At 42.6% G+C, this 14,022-nt stretch overlaps 1 protein-coding gene across 2 annotated transcripts in view; it reads right to left on the minus strand.

Moving 5' to 3' along the window:
- Nucleotides 1–500: 500 nt before the first annotated feature.
- The window catches only part of ILRUN (inflammation and lipid regulator with UBA-like and NBR1-like domains), a 44,424-nt gene continuing 30,902 nt past the window's right edge, over nt 501–14,022 (minus strand). Inside the window, exons 3-5 of one of the 2 annotated variants that reach the window (XM_040337777.1) lie at nt 13,278–13,475; nt 11,050–11,403; nt 501–1,526 (exon numbers count right to left, since the gene is read on the minus strand). In XM_040337777.1, coding sequence (XP_040193711.1) covers nt 11,060–11,403; nt 13,278–13,475 — 542 coding nt within the window. In that variant the 3' untranslated portion in view covers nt 501–1,526; nt 11,050–11,059. The remainder of the gene's footprint in view (nt 1,527–11,049; nt 11,404–13,277; nt 13,476–14,022) is intronic. The other variant, XM_040337778.1, reaches the window with a different exon arrangement.

Raw genomic sequence — 14,022 nt, forward strand, 5'->3', positions numbered from 1 at the left:
TTTAACTAATAGAAGGAGTTGTCTCTCCCGCAACCTCCTCAAAAAAACAGGCGCAAGATACTGATCTGCAATCACTAGCTGCAATGGCACCCCTAACTGCCTGATTTTTACCTGTATTATCGGACGTTGCTCTTCCTGAGCCCCAATAAGATGAAGAAAGTGCAGAAGTGGGCTTTCCAGTTTTCTACACTTAATAGTCAAAGGCAGCTGCCACCATCGGGCGACAAAAGAAACCTCTGTATACATAGGTAACTGTAATAAACGCATGCAGCAGAAAGTATACAAACCTAATCGTGAAAGTTAACTTATTCAACCTCCTTCCAAGAATCCATAATTGTAAGCATTTAAAATATCAATTCCAAATCAGCAGCCAAATTAGCCATGGCACTGCCATCTTCCTAGAGTAATTACTGTTCCCTCCCCCCCCTTTCCCCATTAGCTATGACATAGAACAATTACACTGTACACGGAAGAAAGTAGGAATGGTGGGATTCGTGTGGTTTTTTTTTTTCATTCATAATTACCAATTAATAAGCAGTTTTAAATATTTTCTAATCAACTACAACATATATACTTTCAGCAGTATATGTTTATTATCTGTATGTAGGCACATGCAGCCATTTATACCAGGATTCTTTATCTTGTGCTATTGCCTTTTACTTTTTTTCTTTCGTATCACTCGAATGCTTTAGAATGATAACACCTACTCTAGTTGCTTTGAATATTAAGACAAGAAAAACACTCTCCCTAAAATGGTATAGCCTATTTAAGCAGGTTAGCAGATATGCCTTGCCTTGATTGAACACGTATAAACCTAACTATTTTTTCACAGGCAACTCCTCCAGAAAAGAAAAGCTTGGGCCAGAACCTTACCTATAGTATCATGGAACACTATTTGTAAGCTGGAAATCTACTAAACATTATGGGTATTTTTTTTAACAAAGCATAAGCAGAATACATCTTTGCAACCTCCCCCTACAAAAAGGAAAAAAAACTCTGATAACATTTACTTCTGCAAAAAACGGCTGCCATTGATTTAAAGAGTAATCAGAAAACTAAACCAAGCACTCTAGCAATTAAAGAGAAATAACATTTTAGCAACTTTTTATCTAAATTTGGATTTTAGGCTGCATTTGAAAAATCGCACAAGATTGTGGTTTAGGTTTTTAAACATGAAACGATTTGCAGCTTCATATCAAATTGGAAAGCATGGCTTTTAAGTGAAAAAACACAAATTCTACATATTAACATTTGTATCCATGTTCTTGCTGTCTATTCTTAGCTGGCGTGTAAAGGTTGTGGAAAAAAAAAATGAAAAAATGGAAACATCTCTTAAAAAGGAGCAAGAAAAGGCAGCACCCGGAGTATAATTATCAGGGTCACCAACACCATTATTCCCCAAGTGATCTTCAGTAGGTAACTTGCAGAAGATGTCCTATTTCATGGAGTGGGAAAAGCACACAAGGCATGGGACAAGAATAAAGCTGCTTTTAGGATTCTCCAAAGGGATAAGGCCCATGCATACTCTGGAGAGAAAAAAAAAAGAAACATTTATAAGAACATATATTAAGAGGACTTTACAGTAACTATGTAAGTCTGCATGAATATATTTTTGATGTGACAATTACAAGCCATTGTATAGTTTTATTTCTAAACTGCCATTCATTAAAAAAAAAAAAAAAAAAAAAAAAAAAAAAGGCAGTGGCTAAGGCCCTATTCAGACCTGAGCAATTTTCTGCTTGCAGCTCTAAAATGACCAACACAGCAATTCCCATTCATTTCAATTGCCCCTGTTCACATCTGAGCATTCTGTCGCTCAAGAAAGTATACAAGCTTCTTTTCGGCAGATTGGACACCACAGGCTTTAATGCATGAAAATGTGCCAGATGAGTGTTGTAACCCCTAATCTCCTCCACCTTGTGCCTTCTACTGGCTAAACAAAAAACACTGGACACTGTAAGAAGCTTGTAATATATTTGAGTGTTTTCAGAAATGCGTCAGATGTGAAGTTTCACAAAAGTGATCTGCCTAGATTGAGAGGTCAGAGATGTTTTGCATGTACATACTAAAATGGATATATACATTTTTTTTTTTACATGAAAATGCGTTTAAACCAAAAATACACATTTTGCAAATGCAGACACCCTGGAGAATAAAATGGTGGCAGTTGCCAACTGCTCCTGTTTGTCAAATCTGTATCTTCGTACAAATGCAAAAACACAATCTAACACATTTTAGTGCACACAAACACATTATTATATTTGGCTCTATATAAATCCTGTGAAGAAAGAAGAAAGAAATAATGAGTCACATAAATAATCAACTCTCAAAGTTGTGTGGGCCCTCAAAATAGCAAAAAATATATGGTACCCAAAACTGTCCACAGCTTGGTTTTCAAAATATCTTTCCAGCTCCACAGTTTAGCGTCAACAGGGAATGGTGGCCTTAGAGTTAGTGCTTTTACTCTGGAGTGCTTTGCAATAGTCAATATAAGTGGTGCAACTGACACATGCATTTGCATACATATACACGTGTGGGGAGAGGTCTTGGGAGAATTTTACATTTTATTAATTATTCTTTTTTTTTTTTTTTAAAGCCCCCTATGTAAAAGCAAAGTGACAAGGAGACATCAGAGGTTACCAGGTCTTTGACCAGCAATATGGTCCGGGGGTTAAGTGGTTAAAATTTAGTATGGACAGATTTCTGGCTAGAATAGTGACCAGAGCAAAGTTCTACGGAAATGCAACAAAACCATGAAAAAACCAAAAAAAAAATAAGGGGGGAAAAAGGGGGGGGGGGTATTGAGGGGAGGGAAATTTTATTTTAGAGTTATCTTTTACTTTAAGTTACGAATCCAAAGGAATATTATGACAGCCAGGTGACATTAATTCTTAGAAGGATAGTTCAGCGACAGCTTGTTACATATTCCTCCCATCAATTTATTTTCCCTCATGAGCAAGAAAGTTTTACACGTTCACATCAATCAATAACGTTTTTTGACACTGCATTTTATTTTTGGATTTCCTGTTGTTGCCGACATAACACATTTATGCAATGGCAAAAAGGGTGGGCAACCACGTTGCACAAACCCGTTCATGTGCGACAGAGCTTTCTATGCTGACAGTGCGCTTACTGCGTGCCCCCAGCACAGTGACTGAGCTGTCAAAAACAGCTCCTGGTCCATACTAATGGTCAAGAGTGGGTGGAACCGGCTCCCAGTCATGTGACCACCATGACTGGCAATCACAGTAGTCACATGATCAGCTGATCATTCCCACCCCTGGGCATACAGATCCTATTAAAGCAGTGCTGTGGCTGGGCAGAAAGGGGTTAATTTAAAGTGGTATGAAAACCCAGAAGCAATCTTATTATATTGCAGCTTACCAGTTCTTAGAGGTGCTGGGTGCTTCTTTTTTTTTCCCCTCTCACCTGGTGATCCGACCAGTAAGTCTGTTTTTCAACAGAACATGCTGTCTTGCAAATGTAGCAGTTGGAGTTCAAGACAAACCAAAAGCAGAACTAAAAAAGGAGCTCTACTTACTTTCACTACAATGGTCCCCGTCCCTTGCCATTTACTTCTGTGTGCTGGTCTTCGGCTGTCCTTTATTAGCTTGGCGTGGGATGACATCAATCGTGTGTGCATACATACACACAGGAGCCAGTCATCCCAGCACACAGGCATTGAGCCAAGACAGCTCGGTTTACATGCCAAAGAATGCCGAGAGCAAGCTGGTTGGTGGATTTTTATTGCAGAAGAGATATTGAATGTCCTGCCTGCTCACACTTTAGTTCCACTTCAACACGGACAGGGGTGCTTACAATGGTCAGCTTTAAGGGAAAAAAAATAAACAAATATTGCTGTAACTGCTTATAAAGTTTTAGCTGGAGTTTGGCTTCGGTTTGTTAATGTACTAAAATCTGCTAGTACATTTAACACTCCCCTTAAGGGTCTATTGTTCCTTTGTTTAGAGTGTGGACACTCTAATACAGGAGGTGTGTTACTGGCCAGGTCACCAGTTGAGAACAGAGGTGGGGAAAAGCCTAAAAGAGAAAACGAATGCAGCCACCACATCCAATGATCGATAAGCTGCAATATATTACATTTTTGCGTTTAATACTGCTTTAAGGTCATTGATGCATTGGACCATCAGTGTTTGGCTCAAAATAAAGCCGAGTTCAATCAACCTGCAAAATATAAAATATATGAAAATTAAAGTAGGAAGGAAAGCAACATAATGCAGACTATTTGCGATACAAATGTTAGCATTAAGTTTTCTTTCGTTTGCATTCTCTTTCTCTGCATTATGTTGCAGTTTGTTCCTACCGGCTTTTCTGAACAGAACAAAAATAAAAATAAATTGTCATTTAAAATCCCTTTTGTGGAGTGCATTGATTACAAATAGTTAATGTTGATTGAGAGGGTTTAGTTGTCCAATCCTCCTGCAGGTGGCAGTATAATCCACAGTATTTGATGTTCATAAACTGTGGCTTATACTGCCACCTGCAGGAGGATTGGACAACTAAACCCTCTCAATCAACATGAACTATTTTTAATCCTTACGCCACATGTTCCTTGCTCCAAAATGAGGGAATAGCTATGAATCTGGGCGCCATAGGATGGGGCCACGATCTCAGACCTGTACAACACCCTGTGGCTAACTACACTCATTGCATCACGTGCCAAGAAGAGCGTCTAAGGCAGGATTCAGGGCCAAAAGCAAACATTGCCATGCTGGTTCTGCTTTCATGGGGCGCAGGTACGGTTCCCAGAGTATACACTGAGGGTATCCAAAATTGGAAACTGTTAGTGAGCCAAAAAGGCAATAAGCAGTCAGATCTTGGTAGAAGTGTCAGTTGAAGAAGTAAAGGAAATCTGGTGGTAAATGAACCACTTCTCCTGGAGAAGATTTTTTTTCATCACCCAAGAAACAAGCAAAAATGAGTGGGTGGGGTTATACTTGGTCACAGTCCCAGCAAAAGGTTTTGACATTGTCCAATCACCTAGTGGCATATAACCCATGGCCCAAAACACGCACAGACCGAATTTCGAGAGATATCAGCTGGTTCAATAAAAAAGAACCAACATTCGGTCTGTTTGTATGTCAGTTAGTCCCACAGAAGCCGGATTGGCTGGCTTCTGTTGGACAAGCATGGTGGAAAACCATCAGCCGTCTGCCACATGATCAGCTCTCTCAGCCAATGGCTGAGTGTGCTGACTGGAGTGTTCTGGCTAGGGGTTTCCAGAACACAGATTGTCAGAACACAACAGCTCAGCGGGGGAGATTGTTGTACTAAGGTCAGATTGTTAGTACAGCGGCGCCGACTAGACCTGTCAGTTTTAATTTAGTTTACCCGCAGAATTCAACAAGAAAAAACGGTTAGCATGTACCAGGCTTAAGAATCAGTGGCAGTGTCCTATAATGTATATGATTGAGATAATGTAAGTTGGGTTAATTACTGTATGTGTGGGCTTCTGGAAGCATACCAGGCAAATCAAGACAACAGAGTTTCTACTAAATATTCTATGACTAAGAGGACACCAAATATGTTTGCCAGTGATTAAAGGGGTTGTAAAGGTAATTTTTTTCCCCCCTAAAAAGCTTCCTTTACCGTAGTGCAGTCCTCCTTCACTTACCTCATCCTTCCATTTTGCTTTTAAATGTCCTTATTTCTTCTGAGAAATCCTCACTTCCTGTGCTTCTGTCTGTAACTACACACAGTAATGCGAGGCTTCCTCCCTGGTGTGGAGAAAGCCTCTTAAGGGGGCGAGCAGGAGTGTCAGGACGCTCACTAACACACAGCTCCTTTCTCTATCTGCAAAGTAAAGAGTGTCCTGACTTGCCTGCCCACCCCTCCCCCCTCAAGAGGCTTTCTCCACACCAGGGAGAAAGCCTCGCATTACTGTGTGGAGTTACAGACAGAAGAACAGGAAGTGAGGATTTCTCAGAAGAAATAAGGACATTTAAAAGCAAAATCAAAGGATGAGGTAAGTGAAGGAGGACTGCACTAAGGTAAAGGAAGCTATTTAGGGAAAACATTTTTTTACCTTTACAACCCCTTTAAGGCCTCTTGCACACGATACTCCTGCTTGAGCGTCTACTTTTTCAGACTTTTTTTGTTTTGTATGTATTTCCGTGCATATTTTCTTAGTCAACGTCTCGCAGTGTAAATTAGAAGCTGCGCTTCCCTCCCCAGCCTGACTTTCCCTGGCTCACCCCTTTAATTTATAAGATTTCAGTTCTTCTAATCATGGAGGGTCAACATCCCACATGGGCATTACCTAGGGCAGTCTACATGCAACTGTATATAAAATCTAGTGCTGGAGCCATAAAGCCATCTTACTGGTATTGCCATCTTAGCCTTCGGTATTGATGTTTATGTAGGTAACCTGACTCTTGGGCAGGCAGATTCTACACACCAGAGGATCTCCACAATCTCCTTGGCTTGTCGGGTAATGCAACAAAAATGGAAATTTTAATGCCACACCACTATCATTCCAATAATGGTCAGGTGGAAAATTGAAAGAGCAGCCAACGGGATTCGAGGGTCCAACATACCCCCTTCATCTCAAAGCTCTGATGAAGGGGGCGATGCTGTACCCAAATGGTGGTATTTGAGCTCTGATTTTTATTTTTTGCACTATAAAATATAAACAAATAAAAATATATTTTTTACTTTTTGATATAAAAACCATACTAGTAATGGTGGGGATCAGCGATTTTTAGGAGGACTGCGACATTGCAGCCGACAAAAGCCGACACCTGACACTTTTTTGAGGACCAGTGATGTTATTACAGTGATCAGTGCTAAAAAATATGCAGCACTGTTACTGTGCTGACACTGGCAGGGAAGGGGTTAACATAAGGGGCTATCAAAGAGTTAAAATGTGTCCCTATGGGGTGCTTGCCAACTGTGTGTGGGGGGGGGGGGGATTTGTTCTGACTGGGGGAAGACAGATCAGTGCCGTTCTGCTTCACAGGTGGCTGGCGGACATCGGGTCTACCGGACCTACGGATTGGCTCCCCCCCTGTCCAATCAGCATGTGACCATGCCTCTGGCGGCGCATGCATGCCCTTTAGTGGGCATTGCACGAAATGAAGTACAGGTATGCGATTTCATGCAACAGGGCCGACCTGTCGCAGTTCATGTACATTAGGCAGTGGGCAAGTTGTTAAAGCACCATCTAGAGGTTAGTTTAACCAAATTAAAGCTCACAGTACATATCTGGCCACATGCAAAAAAAAAAAAAGAAGAAGTAAATCTACATTCCAATGATTGTAGCAGATCAGGGCCACTGGAGGTGCTCACAGGACTGGAGTAGAAATTCCAAGACCCCACAAGTAGAGGGTGGAAGTGATCTTAGCTTGGGGGCCGACTGCCTCTACATCTCTTCCAGCCCTGTAAACACCTCCAGCGGCCGTGATTTGCTACCATCGGCAGGACCCGGACACCTATGTCGATTTTGCATATATGGCCAGATATGTATGGTGAGTTCTAAAAAAATAAATAAAAAAAAATTAAAAATGCCCACTAGATGGCACTTTAATCCCTTTGTGATTATGTGACATTATTCGGACAGGAATCACACCGCATTCCTGTTCAAATCGCATGTGATTCTTTGCAGTGCCATTTGTGCCTATTCATTTTGTATTGACGCAGATCACGCTGCAAAGTATCAGTTTTGGTATCAGGAGCATTTGGGCGAGTACCGATACTCGCTCAAATGTTTGGTATCAGTATCAGTGCAACTTCATCTAAAAAGGCACGGGGAATCTTGAAAAAATTGATGGCAAGATGAGCAGCATGTTTTTAGAAAATACTGGCACACCATTAGCATTCTGCTAAAAATAGCCACTGATTACTGTATAAATGTCATTGGCATTAAAGGGGTTACCTGTGGCTGACTAGAGAAGGAGGCAGATCGTTGTTCATACTTAGTATGAACACACGATCTGTCACCTCTCCCCTGACAGAACCGGGATCTGTGCGTTTACACACACAGATCCCGGTTGACGCTCTGTCACGAGCGATCGTGGGTGCCGGTCGGTCATCGCACCCTCCGGGCACACGCATCGGCTCCGGGGACACGTTGCAGGCGCCCACCTGCTAGAGCGTCTTAAAGAGCCGACGGTACAGCTACGACAGCTCGCCCGGGGGAGCCATCCTGCCGCAGTATAACTGTGGCAGCTGGTCAGGAAGGGCTCAAAAGAGTTTGGGAGTTTATTCTTTTCACTGGCCAGAATTTTTATTTATTCTGGTCATTGAAATAAATAAGCACTGAAGTGCTAAAGGTGCAAGAGTTTGAGAGTTTAGAGTTATTTTTTGTGGTCAGAATTTCCGCTCTTGAACACGATTTTAGGGCATTTAGAGAACAGCCTATAAACTCCCCTGCTGATAAACTGCTAAAAACATCCATGTGTGCATGTACAGGATAACAGAGGGGCGTTTAAGGGCAGAAAAAAAAGAACACCTAAACTCACAAAAACATGAGTTTAACAGCAGCAGTGTGCATGAGGCCTAAAAGAAATGTGTTTTGCCTGCCTACTCATGCTCTCTTTGAAAGTGGTACATACTGTACAGCCGTGGGCAAAAATTGAGAATGACAAATATTACATTTTCACAAAGCCTGCTGCCTCAGTGATTTTAGATCCTTTTGTCAAATGTTACTATGGTATACTGAAGTATAATTACAAGCATTTCATAAAATGTCAAAGGCTTTTATTGACAATTACCATGGGCGTCCGCTCCATAGGGCAAGGGGAGGCAATTTACCCCCCCGCTCCCCCCGCCGGAATCGTAAGAGAAGACACTTGACTTGCCCCCTGTGTTGCAATGGCCGCTGCGGCCGCCTTCGCGCCAGCCGTGGACTTTTTTTTTCTAAGTCTGCTGCTGGCCTGGGGGCTGCTCACAGTCTGTTCCAACTTATTCACTGCGATACATACAGACACATTTGTCCCTCCCTCCTCACCCCCGACCCGAGCATCGGATTGGCTCTGCCGCTCGGGCCTCCGATTAACATCCCGGCTGTTCTATTCCGTGATTGGCTGCCTCAGCCTGCCTGCCTGTGTAAATGTATGTTGCACTTGCTATGCCTATGCCGATCCAGCCGGCGTTGCACCAGCTCCTCCCACAGGTGCGTGGTGTGGCGTGCAGTGGCCGAGACAAGAGTGAATACGCTGCCAGTGCCTGCCCTGGGCCTATGATCAATCGCTAAAGAACCACAGGTAACAGCAGCAGTGCCACATACACTGTTACACGCACACATATATATATTTTTCCAGAAATAGCTCAGCTGTCAAACTTTACAAGCAGCAAATTGCAATATATGATATTCTCCTCCTAACTGGCACAGTGTCCCGAGTCAAAAAAGGACCCAGCATGGATGACCTTAAAATTATGCCCCCCCCCCTGAAAAAAGTTCAGCGGACGCCCATGACAATTACATTACGTTTATGCAAAGAGTCAATATTTGCATATCCCGACTGATGGCCGTCCATTCTTGAAGAATTGCTTGGAGTATTTCAGAATTTGTGGGGTTGTTTTTGTTTACCCACCTCTTGAGGATTGACCACAAGTTATGGGATGTTTCCGGGCCATGGACCCAAAATCACTTCGCATTGTGGCAAGGTGCTCCATCAAGTTTTTCTCGGTGGATGTTTTTGTTGGGCAAAATTGTGAGTGAGCCAACTCCCTTGGCTGAGAAGCAACCTCACAAATGAATTGTCTCAGGATGCTTTACTGTTGGCATGACACAGAACTGATGGTAACACTCACCTTTTCTTCTCCGGACAAGGTTTTTTCCAGATGCCCCAAACAATCAGAAAAATGAAAAAATTTACCCCAGTCTTTAGCAGTCCAGTCCTTGTACCTTTTGCAGAATATCAGTCTGTCCTTGATGTTTTTCCTGGAGAGAAGTGGCTTATTTGCCGCAATTCTTGAATCCAGGCAATCTTTCAAAAGTTTTCACCTCACTGTGGGTGCAGAGGCACTCACACCTGCCTGCTGCCATTCCTGAGCAAGCTCTGCACTGGCGGTGCTCCGATCCCGCAGCTGTATCAACTGTAGGAGACAGTCCTGGCGCTTGCTGGACTTTCTTGGGCGCCCTGAAGCCTTCTTCACAAATGCAGTGGAAATGTTTTTTATGGGATTAAAGTGGATGTAGACACTCACATATTCCCAGTGAAGTGAACAGCCTCAGATGATACACAGAGATGAAACAAATCTCTGTACATAAGTCTTACATTTATATCTGCTGTCTTCACCTTGCTACATTCTTTAAAAAGTGCACATCCGGTTAGAGTTTTTTCTTCCGGTTAAGCACTGGAAGTGAAGTCTTGGCAAACAATGTTTGACAGTTGATTGGAGGAAAGGCACACACCCCCTCCACATAGGCAGAGGAAGGAAGGAATGTGCAGAGCCATTTATAGCACCCACTCCAACACAAGTTTCAGGCTAGTTTCATCTCTGTTGTCAGAGAACTTGTCAGAAGTTATGCTCATAACAGAAGAATGTAGCAGCAGAAAGACATGGGACTTAGGGCTTTTGAAAGAGATAAGAAAACACTACGGCTATATATGCTTGGGTCAAATTTCATGAATCAGGTTTACATCCACTTTAACTTAATTTAAATGGCAAAGAAGGACTTTCAATGAATTGCAATTCATCCGATCACCCTTCATAACATTCTGGAGTATATGCAAATTGCCATCATAAAAACTGAGGAAGCAGACTTTGTGAAAATTAATATTTGTGTCATTCTCAAGACTTTTGGGCACAGCTGTATATCTTCTCCAAGGGTATGCAAATTCTTTAGCACAACTGTATATACATATACACATAAAAATACTAAGTAACAATTGATGCTCATCTTTTTACATGCTCTTTTCTGAAATTTCCAGGAACAAAACCAGATCATGTTTTAAATCTGTCTCAAATTTGGCTGCAAATGTATAAAATGTACTTTAACACCGTATTCTTGTCTACAGTGGAACTCTGGCAATCATACGGTCAATGCCAGTTTAATATATTTTTACCCTATATACCATATACCTTTTCACTTTCATACAGGAGATCCTTTAAATTCTCTTTGATCCAGTGGCACACTACAGCACCTCACCTCTCTATACGTTGCTACAGAATGGCTTGCTGGACGATCCGTTGCACATATATTTACAGAGGTCTGAGATAGTCCATTCTGTTCTTTTTCAGGAGTCTCTGTTTCAGGCCAGGTGCCCATGTTTTCCCCTTCTGGGGAACGATTCTTCTGCGGTGATGCAAAAGGGTTGTAGTCACCACTTACGTTGCGATGAGGCTGAGTGTTGAACTCCGTGTCGAAAGAAGAGAGTTGCTGGGTAACACCCAGGAGGCCACCAGCTTCCACGCTCAGAATAACCCAGATGACATCTGAAAAAAATATATAAAGATGGGAAACTCTAAGGAAGTCCAAAATAAATCAATCATTCAAAATGTAGTAGTAAAATAAATGTGGCAGTCTTAATGATGATCTATTTTAGGAAACTCCTTATTTTATATTAGAGGACCCCACGTTCAAGCAGAACGGACATGATGCAGCACAAGTAGCAAAGTTTAGAAACTGCAAGGGGAACTTCACAGTTACGGGTCTTCACAGTAAAGCTCCAAGGCAACCATCATTTAAATCAATGTCTGTTTCCAAATAAATATCACCTACACTTACTTTATGGGATTTTTCAACCTACAAAATCAGAAGTTCAGAGCAATGACAACTGAAACCAGTGAAGAATAACCCACAGAATATTAGATTGCAAACAGTATATTGTCAAAGAGGGATGGCAGGGGTGAGGGAATGGAGAAGAGGGAATGTAGGGAGCAAGAGGACAAAAAAGGGGGAGGTGGGGAGGGGTGTATGGGGGGGGGGGGTTAGTTTAGATGAAAAGAGGGAAAAGGTGGGGAAGGAAGGAGAGGAACTAATGCTAAGGTCTTATATAAAGGGGAGCCATCAATGAGCTTGGAAAATCAAACACTTAACCCGGGGCTCGATAAAATCCGGGCGCTTAGGCCTGCAGAAGGGCGCGGCCTCATTTACCGGCCGATCCTGTTTCTCCGTGTGCCCCCACCTCCCGATCGCGGTGGGCCCACCAGTAATTGAGGCCACGGCTTTCTGTAGGCCTAAGCTTCCTTCTGTGATCTGGCGCCATCTTGTGGTGGCTGTTGGCATTACAAGTAAAACAGCAGTTCTAGTGTGTTTTTCACTGCCATCTCCTTCCCTCTAATTAGAACCCCCAAACATTATATATATTTTTTATTCTAACATTTGAGAATAAAATGGCTGTCATTGCAATACTTTCAGTCACACCATATTTGTGCAGCGGTCTTACTAGCGCACTTTGTTGGTGAAAAAATACATTTTTTTAAAATAAAACAGTAAAGTTAGCCCAATTTTTTTTATATTGTGAAAGATAATGTTACGCCGAGTAAATCGATACCCAACATGTCACGTTATAAAATTGCATCCGCTCGTAGAATGGTGACAAACTTTTACCCTTTAAAATCTCCATAGGCGACGTTTAAAAAATTCTAAAGGGTGCACGTTTTGAGTAAGGGCTCTTTCACACGGAGCGGACCGTTTCTGGGTCCGCTCCGTGTGTCTCCGTCGGCTCAGCGGGGATCCCCGCTGAGCTGTCGGCGGATAGGGCGGTCCCCGCACACAGTGCAGGGACCGCCCTGTCTCAGCTCCGCTCTGCCCTATGGGGAACCGGATGCAGACGGACGGAAGAAAAATAGGGGTTTCTTCCGTCCGAAAACCGGATCCCGACGGGCGCGGACGCTAGCGGATGCTCCATCCGCTAACGGACGCGATCCCATAGGGATGTATTACAAGTCCGTTAACGGACTTGTAATAACGTACAGGCGGAGCGGACGTCTGAAAAAGGCCTTATAGAGGAGGTCTAAGGCTAGAATTATTGCTCTCGCTCTGCCAATCGCGGCGATACCTCACGTGTGTGGTTTAAATACCGTTTACATATGCGGGCGCTACTCACGTATGCGCTCGCTTCTGCGCGCAAGCTTGGCGGGACGGGGCGCGTTTTCTGGCTCCTAACTTTTTTAGCTGGTTCCTAGATTCCAAGCAAATTTGTCAAACCCTGACATAACTAATATCAGCAACATAGGTAGCACTTAACACTGGGGGAGGAGGTCTGTATTATCTGTATCATACAACTACATGGTTAGTGTCGGGTAGCGTTTTGCTTTGAGTGTTGAAATGAGTAACATGAAGGAAACGCGTTTCTTTTTCTCACCTCCGAAATACAAGCCAGTAGCCGTACACATTCTCCACTGACCCTGGTACATGCCAGGCTGATTAGGGCTGCACATTGGCACACTGACATCTGTAATTTCCTGCGTGTCTAAAGAACGCACCAATACCATATTCACATGGCCAAACTGATCGCCTCCCACATACCGCAGACATACACCCGGGGGCCATGCTTCAGATCCTAGGAGAAGAAAAAAAAAAGTGAAAAACTTAAAGCTGAACAGATAGGCAGATATTAAATTAATCAGGAATACATCATTAACTGTATTTTTTAAACACAAGCAGTGCAAGTACCTAAATTTGACCCAATGTCAGTCACTTGCATACCCCGTACAGTGAAACAAACATTCTATTTATGTGCTGACAAGAAGCATGTTGATAGGAGAAGAGAAAGCAGAGTGAGAGAGATGAGATTCTCACTGTGCTGGTTCTCCATTTACAGTCTGGGGAGGGTCCAGAATAGCTTGGGCTCAGAGGAAGTGGGTTGACTAACGTTAGCCATCAGGCTGTAGCAGAAGAAAAAAAAACCTACTACTGGGGAAATCTCTAAACTGAAGGTGAATATTGTAGCAAAAGCTAGTTTATAAATGTATATGCATGTCAACAAAAGGACTCCCTCACCAGGTTTCAAACTGTATCCCAAACTAAATACTCAAAAGCTTTTAGGTACTAAAAAATAAATAAAAAATAAATGAAAATGTGAGATAGTTTGGCACACCGTCCCAAAT

This window comes from Rana temporaria, chromosome 2, assembly GCF_905171775.1.
Source record: "Rana temporaria chromosome 2, aRanTem1.1, whole genome shotgun sequence".
Taxonomy (NCBI): Eukaryota; Metazoa; Chordata; class Amphibia; order Anura; family Ranidae; genus Rana; species Rana temporaria.